Source organism: Peromyscus leucopus, chromosome 12, assembly GCF_004664715.2.
Source record: "Peromyscus leucopus breed LL Stock chromosome 12, UCI_PerLeu_2.1, whole genome shotgun sequence".
In the NCBI taxonomy this organism is placed as follows: Eukaryota; Metazoa; Chordata; class Mammalia; order Rodentia; family Cricetidae; genus Peromyscus; species Peromyscus leucopus.
The window spans coordinates 81,973,621-81,986,748 of NC_051073.1; the positions used below are offsets into that span (position 1 = coordinate 81,973,621).

At 41.0% G+C, this 13,128-nt stretch overlaps 1 protein-coding gene across 3 annotated transcripts in view; it reads right to left on the reverse strand.

Annotated features, from left to right (window-relative positions):
* Nucleotides 1-13,030, reverse strand: part of Prkdc (protein kinase, DNA-activated, catalytic subunit) — a 237,550-nt gene extending 224,520 nt beyond the window's left edge. Inside the window, exons 1-10 of one of the 3 annotated variants that reach the window (XR_005092573.1) lie at nucleotides 12,544-13,030; nucleotides 9,744-9,820; nucleotides 9,556-9,648; nucleotides 7,767-7,841; nucleotides 7,012-7,120; nucleotides 6,231-6,343; nucleotides 6,034-6,133; nucleotides 3,197-3,252; nucleotides 3,082-3,112; nucleotides 1,752-1,909 (exon numbers count right to left, since the gene is read on the reverse strand). Coding sequence is in view for 2 of the 3 variants with exons in the window: in XM_028893310.2 (XP_028749143.1) it covers nucleotides 1,752-1,909; nucleotides 3,082-3,112; nucleotides 3,197-3,252; nucleotides 6,034-6,133; nucleotides 6,231-6,343; nucleotides 7,012-7,120; nucleotides 7,767-7,841; nucleotides 9,556-9,648; nucleotides 9,744-9,820; nucleotides 12,544-12,697 (966 nt within the window). In the remaining variant the exon portion in view is untranslated. The remainder of the gene's footprint in view (nucleotides 1-1,751; nucleotides 1,910-3,081; nucleotides 3,113-3,196; nucleotides 3,253-6,033; nucleotides 6,134-6,230; nucleotides 6,344-7,011; nucleotides 7,121-7,766; nucleotides 7,842-9,555; nucleotides 9,649-9,743; nucleotides 9,821-12,543) is intronic. The other 2 variants (XM_028893310.2, XM_037209976.1) reach the window with 2 other exon arrangements.
* Between the last annotated feature and the right edge of the window lie 98 nt (nucleotides 13,031-13,128).

Genomic DNA, 13,128 nt, shown 5'->3' on the forward strand with positions numbered 1-13,128 from the left:
TTTACCCTTCACCCACAGGTAGCTCTCTGCACCTACTAACCTCTAAGAATGTCTTTCTACAGCAGATGAAGATCATCACAGAAAGCTAAAACTGGTCAACATGCAGAGAACAACTGACCATGGGGAGTCAGCCTCTAGCGACACTTTTCCAGCACAGCTCCTTCACCTAAGGTTCAGGAACATCATGAAAGATGGAGCATGAAGATTTTAAGAGGCAGAGGACCAGGACATCTGCTGGGAGACAGTGTCTTCTGTGTATGACAGGAAACTGTACAATTGACACTGCAGCAATATGGCTGCCTAAGATCTGAAGATGACAACATCAGCTGACATGCCAAAATGGACAGGGTGAAATTTCACAAGGCTTTAACTCTGGACAAAGAAAAGCAATGCCTTCTGAGAAACAAAACCAGTTTTCTTCAGGGATGAGTTCCCTGTTAGGTTATCCAATCCCAAGTCGTCAGCCCTAAGTACATATACGTGCACACACCACTGAACAGGCTCTAAAGTGTTATACGCTTACTCAAACACACACGTGTATATATGGATAACAATAATAATTAAAGAACAGGTCTTGAGAGGGAATGGGATGACATGGTAGAGGAATTAAAAGAGGAAGGGAGCAAATTGGAAATGATGCAAATAAAGAAATAATGCATGAAACACTCAAAATATTCTTTTTAATTAAATTTCTTTTTAAAAAGAAGAAAGAAGGTATAGAGAGATTAAGCAGTTAAGAATACAGGTTGCCTTCAAAAAGGAGCTGGGTTTGGTTCCCAGGGCCCACAAAGTGGCTCACAAAGGTAGCTAACAATCACCTGTAACTCCAGTTCCAGGGGATCCAATACATTATTCTGACCTCAGTGGGCACCTAGCACACATGAGGTACACATACATACATGCTGGCAAAAGACTCAGACACATAATAAATAGGGCCAGCTGTGGTAATACACGTCTTTAATCCCAGCACTTGGGAGGCAGAGGCAGTGGATCTCTGAATTCGAGGCCAGCCTGGTCTACAGAGTGAGTTCCAGGACAGCCAGGGCTACATAGAGAGACCCTGTCTCAAAACACCAAATGAACAAAAAAAAATAACTAAATCTTAAAAGAAAAAGTTGGGAGGGATGGACTGGAATATAAGGCACAGAAGTTCCCTGAGCTTAGCCAGACCTAAAGAACAACAGTACTTTCTCTTCCCCCCTCCCCCATATCAGAGTGTGAATCTCAAGCCAACACTATTTGTACTTCATTTCACACAGGTTTTAAAGGACAAGCTTGTGAAGTTAACTACTACTTATCTCTTTTTTTTTTTTTAACAGTTTATGTAGCCCTGGCCATCCTGGAACTTGCTATGTAGACCAGGCTGGCCTCAAACTCAGAGATCCACCTGCTTCTGCCTCCTGAATACTGGGATTAAAGTCATATGACACTATGCCCAACCCTACTTATCCATTTTTAACAGTGCTCCAAGCAAAACTTTTGTTATACCTCTCAGTATTTCCCATCAGAGCCAATGTACCTGCTTCCTCAGCACCTAGTCAAGATGCCATACAGAGTTTTGATCAAGTCTGAGATCATCCAAGCTCTTTTGTAGGTCTAGCTAGCACTGCTGGCAGATCAACAGCAAAGCTTTCTGCTGTAAATGCTATAGGAACTAATGGATCACTTTATCATTATTTTCAAACGCATATGCACAAGATTAGAATTTAGTTCTTTTGTGGAAGCTTTAATGAAAGTTGAATCTGAAGTACCTGTTTCAGGAAAGATTCCAGGGCTGAATGTGCAGCTTTTTTTAATTCCACATTTGTATGGCTGCACCACTTTGACAGTACTTCAAATAAAGTGATATAGTTGTCCAGAAGGCAGGGAGTAAATTGAGATGCATGTAGGGTAAGTAATCGTAGTCCAGCTGCAAATTGAAAAACCATTCCATTTAAAATAGGTCAATAAAAGCCAGAAAGGAGAGTTAAGAAAGCTTCCTGTATGTGCTAAAACCATGCTCAAGAAGATTTTGTATAGCCAGGCATAGTGGTGCACACCTTTAAGTACCAAGAGGCAGGTGGATCTCTGTGAGTCTGAGGCCAGCCTAGTCTACATAGTAAGTTCTAGGATAGGCAGTTCTACGTAGAGAGACCCTGCCTCAAAACAAACAAAAAAGATACAGTAGATTACCCTAGAATAATCTGGTGATCTCACAGTGTTTTCTAAAGTTCTCAAATCTCTACAGCAACTTAGGCCTATGACCTGGCACCAAACAAGAGTCAGAAACAGGATCTGGATTCATTAGTTCACAGCAAAATCAAGCAGCCTATGGGCTGAGGATGCAGCTCAGTTGATAGAGTGCTTGCTTAGCATACATAAGGCCCTGGGTTTGGTGGCTAGCATAGCATAAACAAGGTACGGTACATATGCCTGTAATCTCAGCACTAGGAAAGTGGAAGTTGTCAGCTGTATAGTGAGGTTAAAGATCACCCCAGGCAACATGAAACCATGTCTCAACAACAATAACAAAGTAATCAAATAGCTTGAATCTCCTGAATAATAGGCTTATATATATTTTTAATATTCAAAATTCTTTTCTATATGGATTTAAAACATTTTGATCACTGATTAATTACACTAACAATAAAAACATATTCTTTTTAAAAATTTATTTTTACATTTGTGTGTGTGCACCTGCACAAGTAAGAAGGACAATTTGCAGGAGTCAGCACCTCTCTGTCACTGCATGAGTCCTGGGGATAGAACTCAGTTCATCAAGCTTGGGGTCAAGTACCTTTAATCACTGAGCCATCTTGCCAGCCCTTAACAAATATATATGTAGGTATACATGTATCCATAATATATATACATATACATATCTGTGTTTAAATCATGTAGCATGAATGTGATCCCAGTTAAGAGTTTATTGCTTAAATTAGTCTCTTAAATTAATGAAGTCTTAAAGATTCATCATAAATAGTTACATATGAAACATTACAGATGCTTTTGTATTTGCCTTTACTCTAGCTTAAATAAAACCTTACTTAAGATTCTAACTTAAGTAATTTAACTGTTACTTTCTTAAACAAAGAATCTTACCCAAGGGCACAGCGTATCGCTTCATCTCGATCTATTGCAGAAAAAAAAAAAAAAAATCATTGTTTGAAAATTACAAGTCCCAACTGTGAAAGACTTAGAGTAATATTAATACTACCTGGGGACAGATTGCTTTTAATGCAAAACCAAAGATCTCCCTTGAAGTCTGGGGATCTGAGGGAATAACAATAAAAGAAGGCTGTTAAAACATTGTAACACTATTTATATTCTTTATCAAAAACTTGCAAGTGGCAGCTTTTCTTAAGACAGATTGATATTTCCAGTAGCTACACAAATCTATGATTTCAGAGTAATTTCTCAACATCATTTGACTGAGCTAGTTCCAAGTTGTTATAGCTTCTGGGGAAAGCCAAAAGAAAATCTAAAATAACAAATGTGTGAGCTGGGCGGTGGTGGCGCACACCTTTAATCCCAGCACTCGAGAGGCAGAGCCAGGCAAATCTCTGTGAGTTCAAGGCCAGGCTGGTCTACAGATGTGTGAGCTCAGGATCTAAACCATCATCCATGTTATATAATCTCTCAGAGCTTATATAGGAGTCGTCTGAAGCACCGCCCCTAGTAGGCAGCTAGGTACCTGCCCCCACCCGTGGCATGGTCAAGGTGGGGACCCCTTAAAACCGGAAATTTGTATGTGCTCGATCTCTCTTGGCTACCTCGTGATCCTGGGATGCTGGACCACAGACCAAGTCAGAGAACCTCGCTGAACTGCGCCTCACCTCTCCTGGATCCCTTAACTGACCCCTTTGCTTGCTGTAAGTTTACCCAAAATCAACCTCTTTTGACTGTCAGATAAATTATGTGGAATTGCCTCATTAATTTCTTCTATAGAGCTTCAGCTTTCTCATCTACAAAAGAGGCAGATTATGGCTTCTTTGAAGACTGGAAGATTAAAAGAAGTGATTCATTCAAGGTCAAATACACTTCCCTTTCCCCCAGTGCTTTCAGGCATTTATTTTATACACAATATCTGCTGTGGTGATTTGAATGAGAGTGGCCCCATGTGCTCATATGTTTGAATGCTTGGTCCTCAGGTAGTGGAACTATTTGGGAAAGATTAGGAGGTGTGGCCTTGTTGGAGGATGTGTGTCACTGGGAGTGCCCTTTAAGGTTTCAAAACCCATGCCAGGGCAGGTGTGTCTCTTTCTGTTCTCTTTTGGCCTACTGCCTGGGAATCATGATGTAAAAACCTTAGCTACTGCTCAAACTCTATGCCTGGCTTTTTGCCATGATAATCATAAACTAACCCTCTAAAACTGTAACCAAGCCACCAATTAAATGCTGTCTTCTATAAGAGTTACCATGGTCTCCTCACAGCAATCAAATACTAAGACACCTGGCAAATAATGGGAATTACAAATGTGAATAAAACATTACCTTGGACATTCATAATTTTATTCCTAAAGAAGAATGCAGAATATGTATACAACCATAATGTAAGGATTTTCTCCTAGGAAGGCTGACACCACAATTACCTATGTTACCTATCACATTATTTATCACAGCTGTACAAAAGACATGGTTTATTTCTGACTGGTTTCTTTGACCTTCTAGCAGTGACTTTTATACCTCAGAAAACTATTGGCTTTGATAGCAGGGACTTACCTATTAGGAGACAGACATGATAAGAGCTTGAGCGAGAATTATGTCAGAGAGGCCTTATAGTGATACAGACAGCATCACATTTTTTAGCATATGTCCTAAAAGACTTTTTAAATGCCAACTTTGGAATACAAAACCAAAAAAGTTTGACTTTACATTCAAGAAAAGAATTACAAGCTGGGCGGTGGTGGCACATGCCTTTAATCCCATCACTCAGGAGACCGAGGCAGGTAGGCCAGCCTGGTCTACAGAGCTAGTTCTAGGACAGCCAAGACTACACAAAGAAACCCTATCTTAAAAAATAAACAAACAAATCAAAAAGAAAGAAAGAAGGGAGGGAGGGTGAGAGGGTGGGCAGACAGAGAGAGAGAGAGACAATAACAGCATCTGAACTATCTGAACTGGGATTGAAGGAGGCTATTGCCTAAAATAAAGGCCATTTATATAAAAGTAACTGGAATACTGGGAATAAGAGTGGACAGGGGAGTGAAGGGGGTGGCTCAGTGGTTAAGAACACTGACAGCATTTCCAGAGGACCAGGGTTCAATTCCCAGTACCCACATCATGCCTCAAAATTGTAACTCCAGTTCCAGGGAACCTGACACCCTCTCACAGACATATATGCAGTCAAAACATCAATAAACATAAAATAAAAATAAGTTATTTACAGAAGAAGAAGGAAGAGGAGGAGAGTGCACAGTGGGAGAAGAGGAGAGAGACACAGATGACAGAAGGGGAAGAATCAACCAACATAAAATGTGTGGAAATTTATAAACACCACCTGCGGTCATAAAAGCAGCAGGTACTCCCAGTGTAGAGGGGTCTGGACAGCCACCATCCAGGGAACAAGGGAGGTCTGACCCTGGCCTTGCAGCTTCCTCTTACTGTCTCCTCACGAACACCCTCCTGTCTCAGGTGGACAACCTTCTATACAAACTTCCTCCTATCTATTTTTAATGTGGTAAAAATTTGCATAATATTCATCCTCTTAAAAATGTGTAAAGATACAATGTAGTAGCATTAAATATTTTCCCTCTGTTGTGTAACATCACATTTTTTACCTAAAACATTTTCATCCCCCACAACAGAGAGGCTGCACTCACTGAAAACCAGCCCCTGCTCCTCCTCAGGCCCTGGAAACTCCTGCTTTCTGTCCTGCACTTTCCTACTCTACATATCTCATTAAGTGGAGCTATGTACTGTGTTTTGTTATTTGACTGGCTATTTCACTTAGGCTATCATTACTGTCTAGGTTACAACATAAATCAGAAATTGTCCTTGTTTTTGAGACAAGGTCTTACTACTAGAAAGAAAAGGAAACAGGTCTGGCAATACCTTCTTCCACGGACTTGGTGAAGTTGCACAGAAGCGAAGACAGCCCTTTTAGACAGCCAGCTAGAACAGGAAACTTCGGTTCTCTGACTGCTGATGTCATCTAAAAGGAATTGTTTAGGAAGACATTACAAAATGAAATAAATAAATAAATAAATAACCAAGACTATGGAGGTACACTGTCATAAGGCATATTATACCTGGGTCTTAAGTTCTCCCAGAAAAGCCCGGAACAGGTTTTCTGAATGATTTATCATTTCACTAGGATGAACTTCGCCTAATACTCCCAGGAGCTCATAGACTTTTTCTAAAACTGAAAAATAAATTCAGATAAATGAAACCCTAAAACGACATTTAAATAAGTAAAAGTAACATAAATGTATGAATAAGAAAATAAGAGGATAGCCAGGCGGTGGTGGCGCACGCCTTTAATCCCAGCACTCGGGAGGCAGAGCCAGGCGAATCTCTGTGAGTTCGAGGCCAGCCTGGGCTACCAAGTGAGCTCCAGGAAAGGCCCAAAGCTACACAGAGAAACCCTGTCTCGAAAAAAACCAAAAAAAAAAAAAGAAAAGAAAAGAAAATAAGAGGATGTTCAATTCAAAATGATTTGAGGGCTAGCCAGATAGCTCAGTGAGTAAGGGCACTTGCTGCCAAGCCTGACCCCTGAGTTCGAGTCCCTGAACCCACATGGCAGAAGGAAAGAACTGACTTTCCTCAACTGTACTCTGCATCTTCAAACATGCACCTGCACATACAAAAAAAAAAAAATTTAAAAAATTTTAAAAGTAATTTTATAGTAAATTTTTTCCCAAGTTTTATCTAATTCTTTCTATAAACTAAATTATACTTGATGTGCTTTCTATTGTAAGGAATCCCTTTGTTTGCTTCCATTATGTTATTCTTTCAGCAAAAGACCTTCATAGAAGAAATTAATGGTTAGTTAATATTAATTTGCTAAAATATTTGAAAGTAACATCTCACCTGTATCATATATTTTTGTTTTTGATGCAAGTTCTCCATAGAATTTGTTAAATAATTCTCCAATCTTAAATTCGTCCATGAGTCTAGAACTTCTCAGTATCTTAAGTAACTAAAAGAACACAAATTAGCATTTTCTAAAGAGAAAAATTAACAAAAGACATCCTCTACTTCAACAAAGCTTCGGTTCGGAATCCTGGCCTCCAGCTGATTTGTTCTGGTCTCTCCGGAATGACACCTGCTCTGAGATCTGGGAACCCGGGGCTTGAGTGATCAGCAGGAGAACACAGGGGAAAGACAGTCTAAACTTAGTTTTAACTTCCCCAGAGAAGAATAACATGGCTAGAACTCCTACTTCAGAGGTAATCAAGTCCAAAGTCATTGTGAACCAGCAATGAAAGGCACAGACTAAAAGTGAAAGCACTCGCTGCTAGGATTCCAGAACAGCCCACATGGAACAAGGAGGTGCCCTTTGGGCACGCCTAATAGCACGAGATCTGATCAGAGGCAGGAAAGGTGACAAACGGAAGAGCGGTAAATCCTTAGCTAATTTTCTCTTTACTTCCCTTACAACTTCAAATTCTACTCTTATTACTCTGGTAAATAACAAAACATCATTGCGCTATCAGATGGTGGCTACAGAATCTACACGGCATTTATATAATCACAACTCAATCCTCCCCTAAACAAAACTCAAATTTCCAGTTTTATGTTACATACTTAACATAAAAACATATTACTTAGAAATATAAAATTACCTTAATCAGAAGGTCCAGGGCTGAAATTTTACACTTAGCCGTTCTATCTTTTGTATAAACACTGGTACAAGTATTCTAGGATTTAAAAGGAAATATATCATTCAAAAGGAGACAAAAATCACCAATATAACTTAAGAACAAAGACTTAATAATAGGTAAAACTCTATCTATGAGGAGTAATATCAATGTGTAACATAATAAAATTTATAAATTAACCATTAAAAGCATAATAGAATATATAAATGTACAGATTAAAAATTACTGAAAACTAGGCTCAGCAGTTGTGGTGCATGTCTTTAATCCCAGCACTCCAGAGTTTGAGGACAGCCTGGTCTACATAGTGAGAGCCAGTGCTATACAGAGAAACCATGTCTTGAAAAAAACAAAACTAACTAAATAAGTAAAAATAAAAGTTACTGAAATCTCCAACTCAATATGTTGTCTTTCTTAATAACTGGTGCTGCTGCCTTTTAAGCCATACCTGTTTTAATCAGCAACTGCGGTTGGGCTGCAAATGCCCAGCCTGTGGTGATTCTGTTCCCTGAAGCACTGACTCTTTCAAAGCTACCAAGGGAACATATCTAAATCCCTGTCCCTCTAAATAACTCAAGATTCAAAGGTTGATGTGGAATTCTGTGCCTCAGAGAGGCTGAATACCAAGTCTCACACCTCCTCTCCTTGATACTTGCTGACTCAGCCTCCTGACTGCAGGTACATTTTATTTAATCAAACAAATGTTAACACATTTTTACATCCTTAAACAAATGTTCTAGAGCATAAACAAAAGCAACACACCTTAATATTCTACAACATCAATACACTATGGTTGCTATGTTAAAAATACAAATATATGATGCCTCAGTAAAAATTTGAAAAAATTAAAAAACAAAAGTGCATCATTTGTTTCTACATACATTTCCTACTTGTCGTTATACATCATGAAACAAGCTATAGGTCCAGCTACTCACAGGCTAAGGTGGAGGAATCACCTGAGCACAGGAGTTTGAGTAGCTCAGATAACACACTGATATGAAAGAAAGCAAGAGAGAACAAAGAAGTATAAACACATGTGCAAAGGGGGCTGGAGAGATGCTGCCTCCGCAGTCGAGAGCACTGCTGCTTTCACAGAGGACTCAGGTTGGGTTCCAGCACTCGCATGGTGATTCACAACCATCTGTAACTCCAGTTCCAAGGGATCCAATACCCTCTTTTGGCTTCTGAGGGTACGTGCACATTCACGGTACACATAATATACAGATAGGCAAAACATTCATATACAGAAAATAAATAAAAATAAATACAGTGTTAAAAAATTTTAAGTAGCCAAAGGAACTCAAAGAAAGGGCTAGAAAGGAAATTCAATAGTAGAGGGCTTGCCTGGTATGCCCAAGACACTGGGTTCTAAGCCGGGCGGTGGTGGCGCACGCCTTTAATCCCAACACTCGGGAGGCAGAGCCAGGCGGATCTCTGTGAGTTCGAGGCCAGCCTGGGCTACCAAGTGAGCTCCAGGAAAGGCGCAAAGATACACAGAGAAACCCTGTCTCGAAAAACCAAAAAAAAAAAAAAAAAAAAAAAAAAAAAGACACTGGGTTCTATCCTCAGTACCAGCCATACACTGAAGACACATTTTATAGATATTAATTACTATGACTGAAACTTTCTAACACAATCAAGCTGAAATGAGTAAATGCCAATAAAAAAGCATAAATAAATAAGAGCCTAAGTTCTTTAAACCACAAGTTAAAATTGGAGCTGGAATGTATGAGTTTTGATTTTTCCTTTTCCTTACCTTGATATCAAGAGAATAATGCATGACCTTCTGGTCAATTTTCTCTAAGAAAACACACAAAAATTTTAGGGCTTCTTCTCTACAATCACGAAACTATAAGAAATGAATAGAAAACATGGGTAAGAATAATCCACTCCAACAAAGAGGAAGATAGAAGAAACAAAATGAAACGAAAGTTTTGCACTCACTTCATCAATGCCAAGTGACTTCCGGACAAATACGAGCAAACCAAACTCTGTGGAAAACACTAAGGAAACCTGCAACGCTGGGGGGCATGGGAGAGAAATTAATTAAAAGTGCCAAGAAGCATTTTATAAAAGACCCCTGAAAGCATTGCGTGGTTTTCAAGGTACTCTTGCAAGTAATAAAAAGCTAAATGAGGCTATTATTTTGAAACAATGAAAACAGAACATTCCAGATGTTATTCCACAGAGATGAAGTAGACAAAACTTTTTCTCCTCCTCAAGATGCCCACACTCTTATCTGTTATGTCTAACTTCTGGAAATCAACTTTACAAGGTAATAAAGGTTACAAGGAAGGAGGGTGCTAACTAGTGACCTAAAAATGCTGACACAATACTCCATCTGGTGGATTCAGTGTAATGAGATAAGGTCGTAACAAAGCAAGTCAGGCCAGCTTGAGTAAAGACTCTATCTACATAAAAAACAAAAGGAGAGGAAGAGGAAAATGTCAGAGAGTTGGGTGGTGGTGGCACACGCCTTTAATCCCAGTACTTTGGGAGGCAGAGGCAGGCAGATCTCAGTGAGTTCGAGGCCAGCATGGTCTACAAAGCAAGTTCCAGGACAGCCAGGACTGTTTGTTACACAGAGAAACCCCGTCTTGAAAAACCAAGTCAGAGAGAACACAGTAGAGTACAGTATAGAGAACCTCTCCTGCGTCAGGAGAGGTTCAAGCACCTCCTAAGAGGGGTTACAGTATGCTGCTTGCTGCTTTAAAGATGGGGTTACAAGTCAAGGGAAGTGGACACACCCTAAAAGCAAAAATCACCAGCACAGAAATAGGTCGTTAGTCCTATAATCTAAATAAATGAAAAATAGGTTGTCTCCTAGACCTTTCAGAAAGGAAGTCTGTCTGAATACCTTGTATTTAGCTTGGTGAGACCCATCCAGCTTCTAATAGTAGTATTTAAGGTGAGTTCTGTTATTTAAAATCAGTAAGCTTTGGAGCACAGTAGCCCAAGCTTTGTAATCCCAGTACATGGGACGAAAATACAGGAGATGCAGAGTTAAAAAGGAGCCTGGGCTGTGTAGACATTGTCTCAAAAATCAAAACCAGGAACCAAGAAAGGCTTGCAGTGGTTATTGTAGCAAAAAGAATTTCACAGCCTATAATCTTTCAATATGTTTATAAGGTTGGAACTGCCTTGAGAACAAAGAGGTCACTACAAAAATGAATTCTAACCTTGAAGTCCTGAAAACAGAAAGCAATTAAATGTTAATGTTTTTACATTCTATTTTCTCTATTATTACTAGGTCCTTGACAACACAGTTACTATACAGAGTCTTATTCAAAGTTTTGTTTACTTTTTGTTAAAAAAAAAACAAAAACAAAAACAAAAACAGGGTCTCACTCTGTAGCCCTAGCTGGCCTGGAACTCAGAGATCTGCCTGTCTCTGCCTAGGACTAAAGACCCACAATACCACATTCACTTCCTTACACTGGTACACAATGAGATAAAAAGGTTTGCCAGTCTGTGTTTAAGAAGGGAAGCCGTGCACGAACTGGCTTTTTGGAGCCCATTCCCCATGGAGGGATGCCTTGCTCAGCCTTGATGCAGCAGCTTGGTCCTGCCTGGCCTTGATATGGCAGACTTCCTTGACTCCCCCTGGGAGGCCTTACCCTCTCTGAGGACTGGATAGGAGGTTGGGTGGAGGAAAATTGGAGGGTGGGTGGGAGCAGCAGGCAGGGGAGAGGGAACTGTGGTTGGTATCTAATGTGAAAAAAGAACTCTTAAATAAAAAATAAATAAATAAAATGATAAAATGGTAGTAAAAAAAAAAAAAAAGAAGGGAACACAGTTTTTACCCACAACATAATCAATTTTCTTTTATTTGTTTGTGGTAATACCAGAAACTGAACCTATGGCCTCATGCTTATCAGGTAAATGTTCCATCACTGAGCTGCCAGCCCACAAGTTTAAACATAAAAACATTATCTGGGAACCTGGACCAATAAGAGCACTTGCTACTCTTCCAGAGGACCAGAGTTCAGTTCCCAACACCTGTGTCTGGTGTAACCACCTGTAACTCCAGTTCTAAGGGCATCTAATGCCCTCAACTAGCATCAACAGTCACCTGCACATCTGGAGACAGACAGACACACACACAAATAAACAGCGTGGTGGGGAGAGGGGCAGGGGGAGACTATCTGGCCATATAGCCCACCCCTGTAATCCTAGCACTAGGAGAAAAGGGGAGAGGTCAATAAGGTAGGAAGACCACAGCTGGAGGCCAGCCAGGGCTAGCTCAAAAGAAAATAACTGAAACAAAAATGCTGAAAAAAAAAAAAAAGGCATTTCCACAAAGAGAATTAAGTTATCATGCAGGGCATTGCTAAAACTCAGTTTAAAAACTTTGTTAAAGCTCAGTTTCCAGGCTAGCTTGGGCTACATAGCAAGTCTCTAACTCCAACAAAAAGAAAAAAAAAAGTAAAAAGAACAGTATGACTTTTTGCAATTATTCAGAAAATATAGTGCAACGAATAAAGGGTTTTGTAAACGTCCTCGCGGGTTTAGGCGAGATTAAGATGAAAATACTTTCTCTTTTACTATCCTACAACTTTGGATAGAAAAGACTGCCAAATTTGGGGGTCATTTTCCAACACCGGCTTTAAGCCATCTTTCTTCAGATGCTAGGAAAAGAGCAGTATACACATCCACAGACTGCAGACTTCACACGACCGTGCTACACCAAGGCAGAGAAACGCTGAGACCTCTGACAGGCAGGCCACCCGGGGACCATACCCACCCAGCACTGCGGAGCTAGTGCTCAGCACGCACTCCTGCCCCAGGCCACGGATCAGCTGGTAACTGGCGCCAGCAGCGCTGCAGCGGTCCGCCGCGGACAGAAACTCCTGCAGCTGCAGTAGCCAGCCGCGTACGCCGGCTCCCTCATCCGCCATGACGCCAGCACCCGCTTCGCGCAAGCACGAGGCCCTGGAAGTCCCGGCGGGAACGCTCCCTTACACTCCCGCAGGCGGGGGTGAGCGCACACACGCCCAGGCCTCCTGGTATGTAGCGCCTAACTTGTGCACCTCGGAAATCAAGGAGACATAAACCCGCCACTCTAACCAAGCGAGGTAGCACAAGAGCGTAACCTGAGCTTGGGACGCTTCAGACGTAAACACGCCTCAGGCGGAAGAAGGACTAGCCCGGCACGGATTTCCCGCCAAAGCGCGGTCCCGCTGCAGGACAGCCCATCCGAGGCGGGGGGCACTCAGGGTGAAGCCGCTGCTGTAGCACCGAGACGGCCTCCTAGAACTCCCCTGTGGGTTCCTTTTGGCGCTTTCCGGAAGTGGAGTGACGCGTCACTGCCTCTGTGATTGGCCGGGCA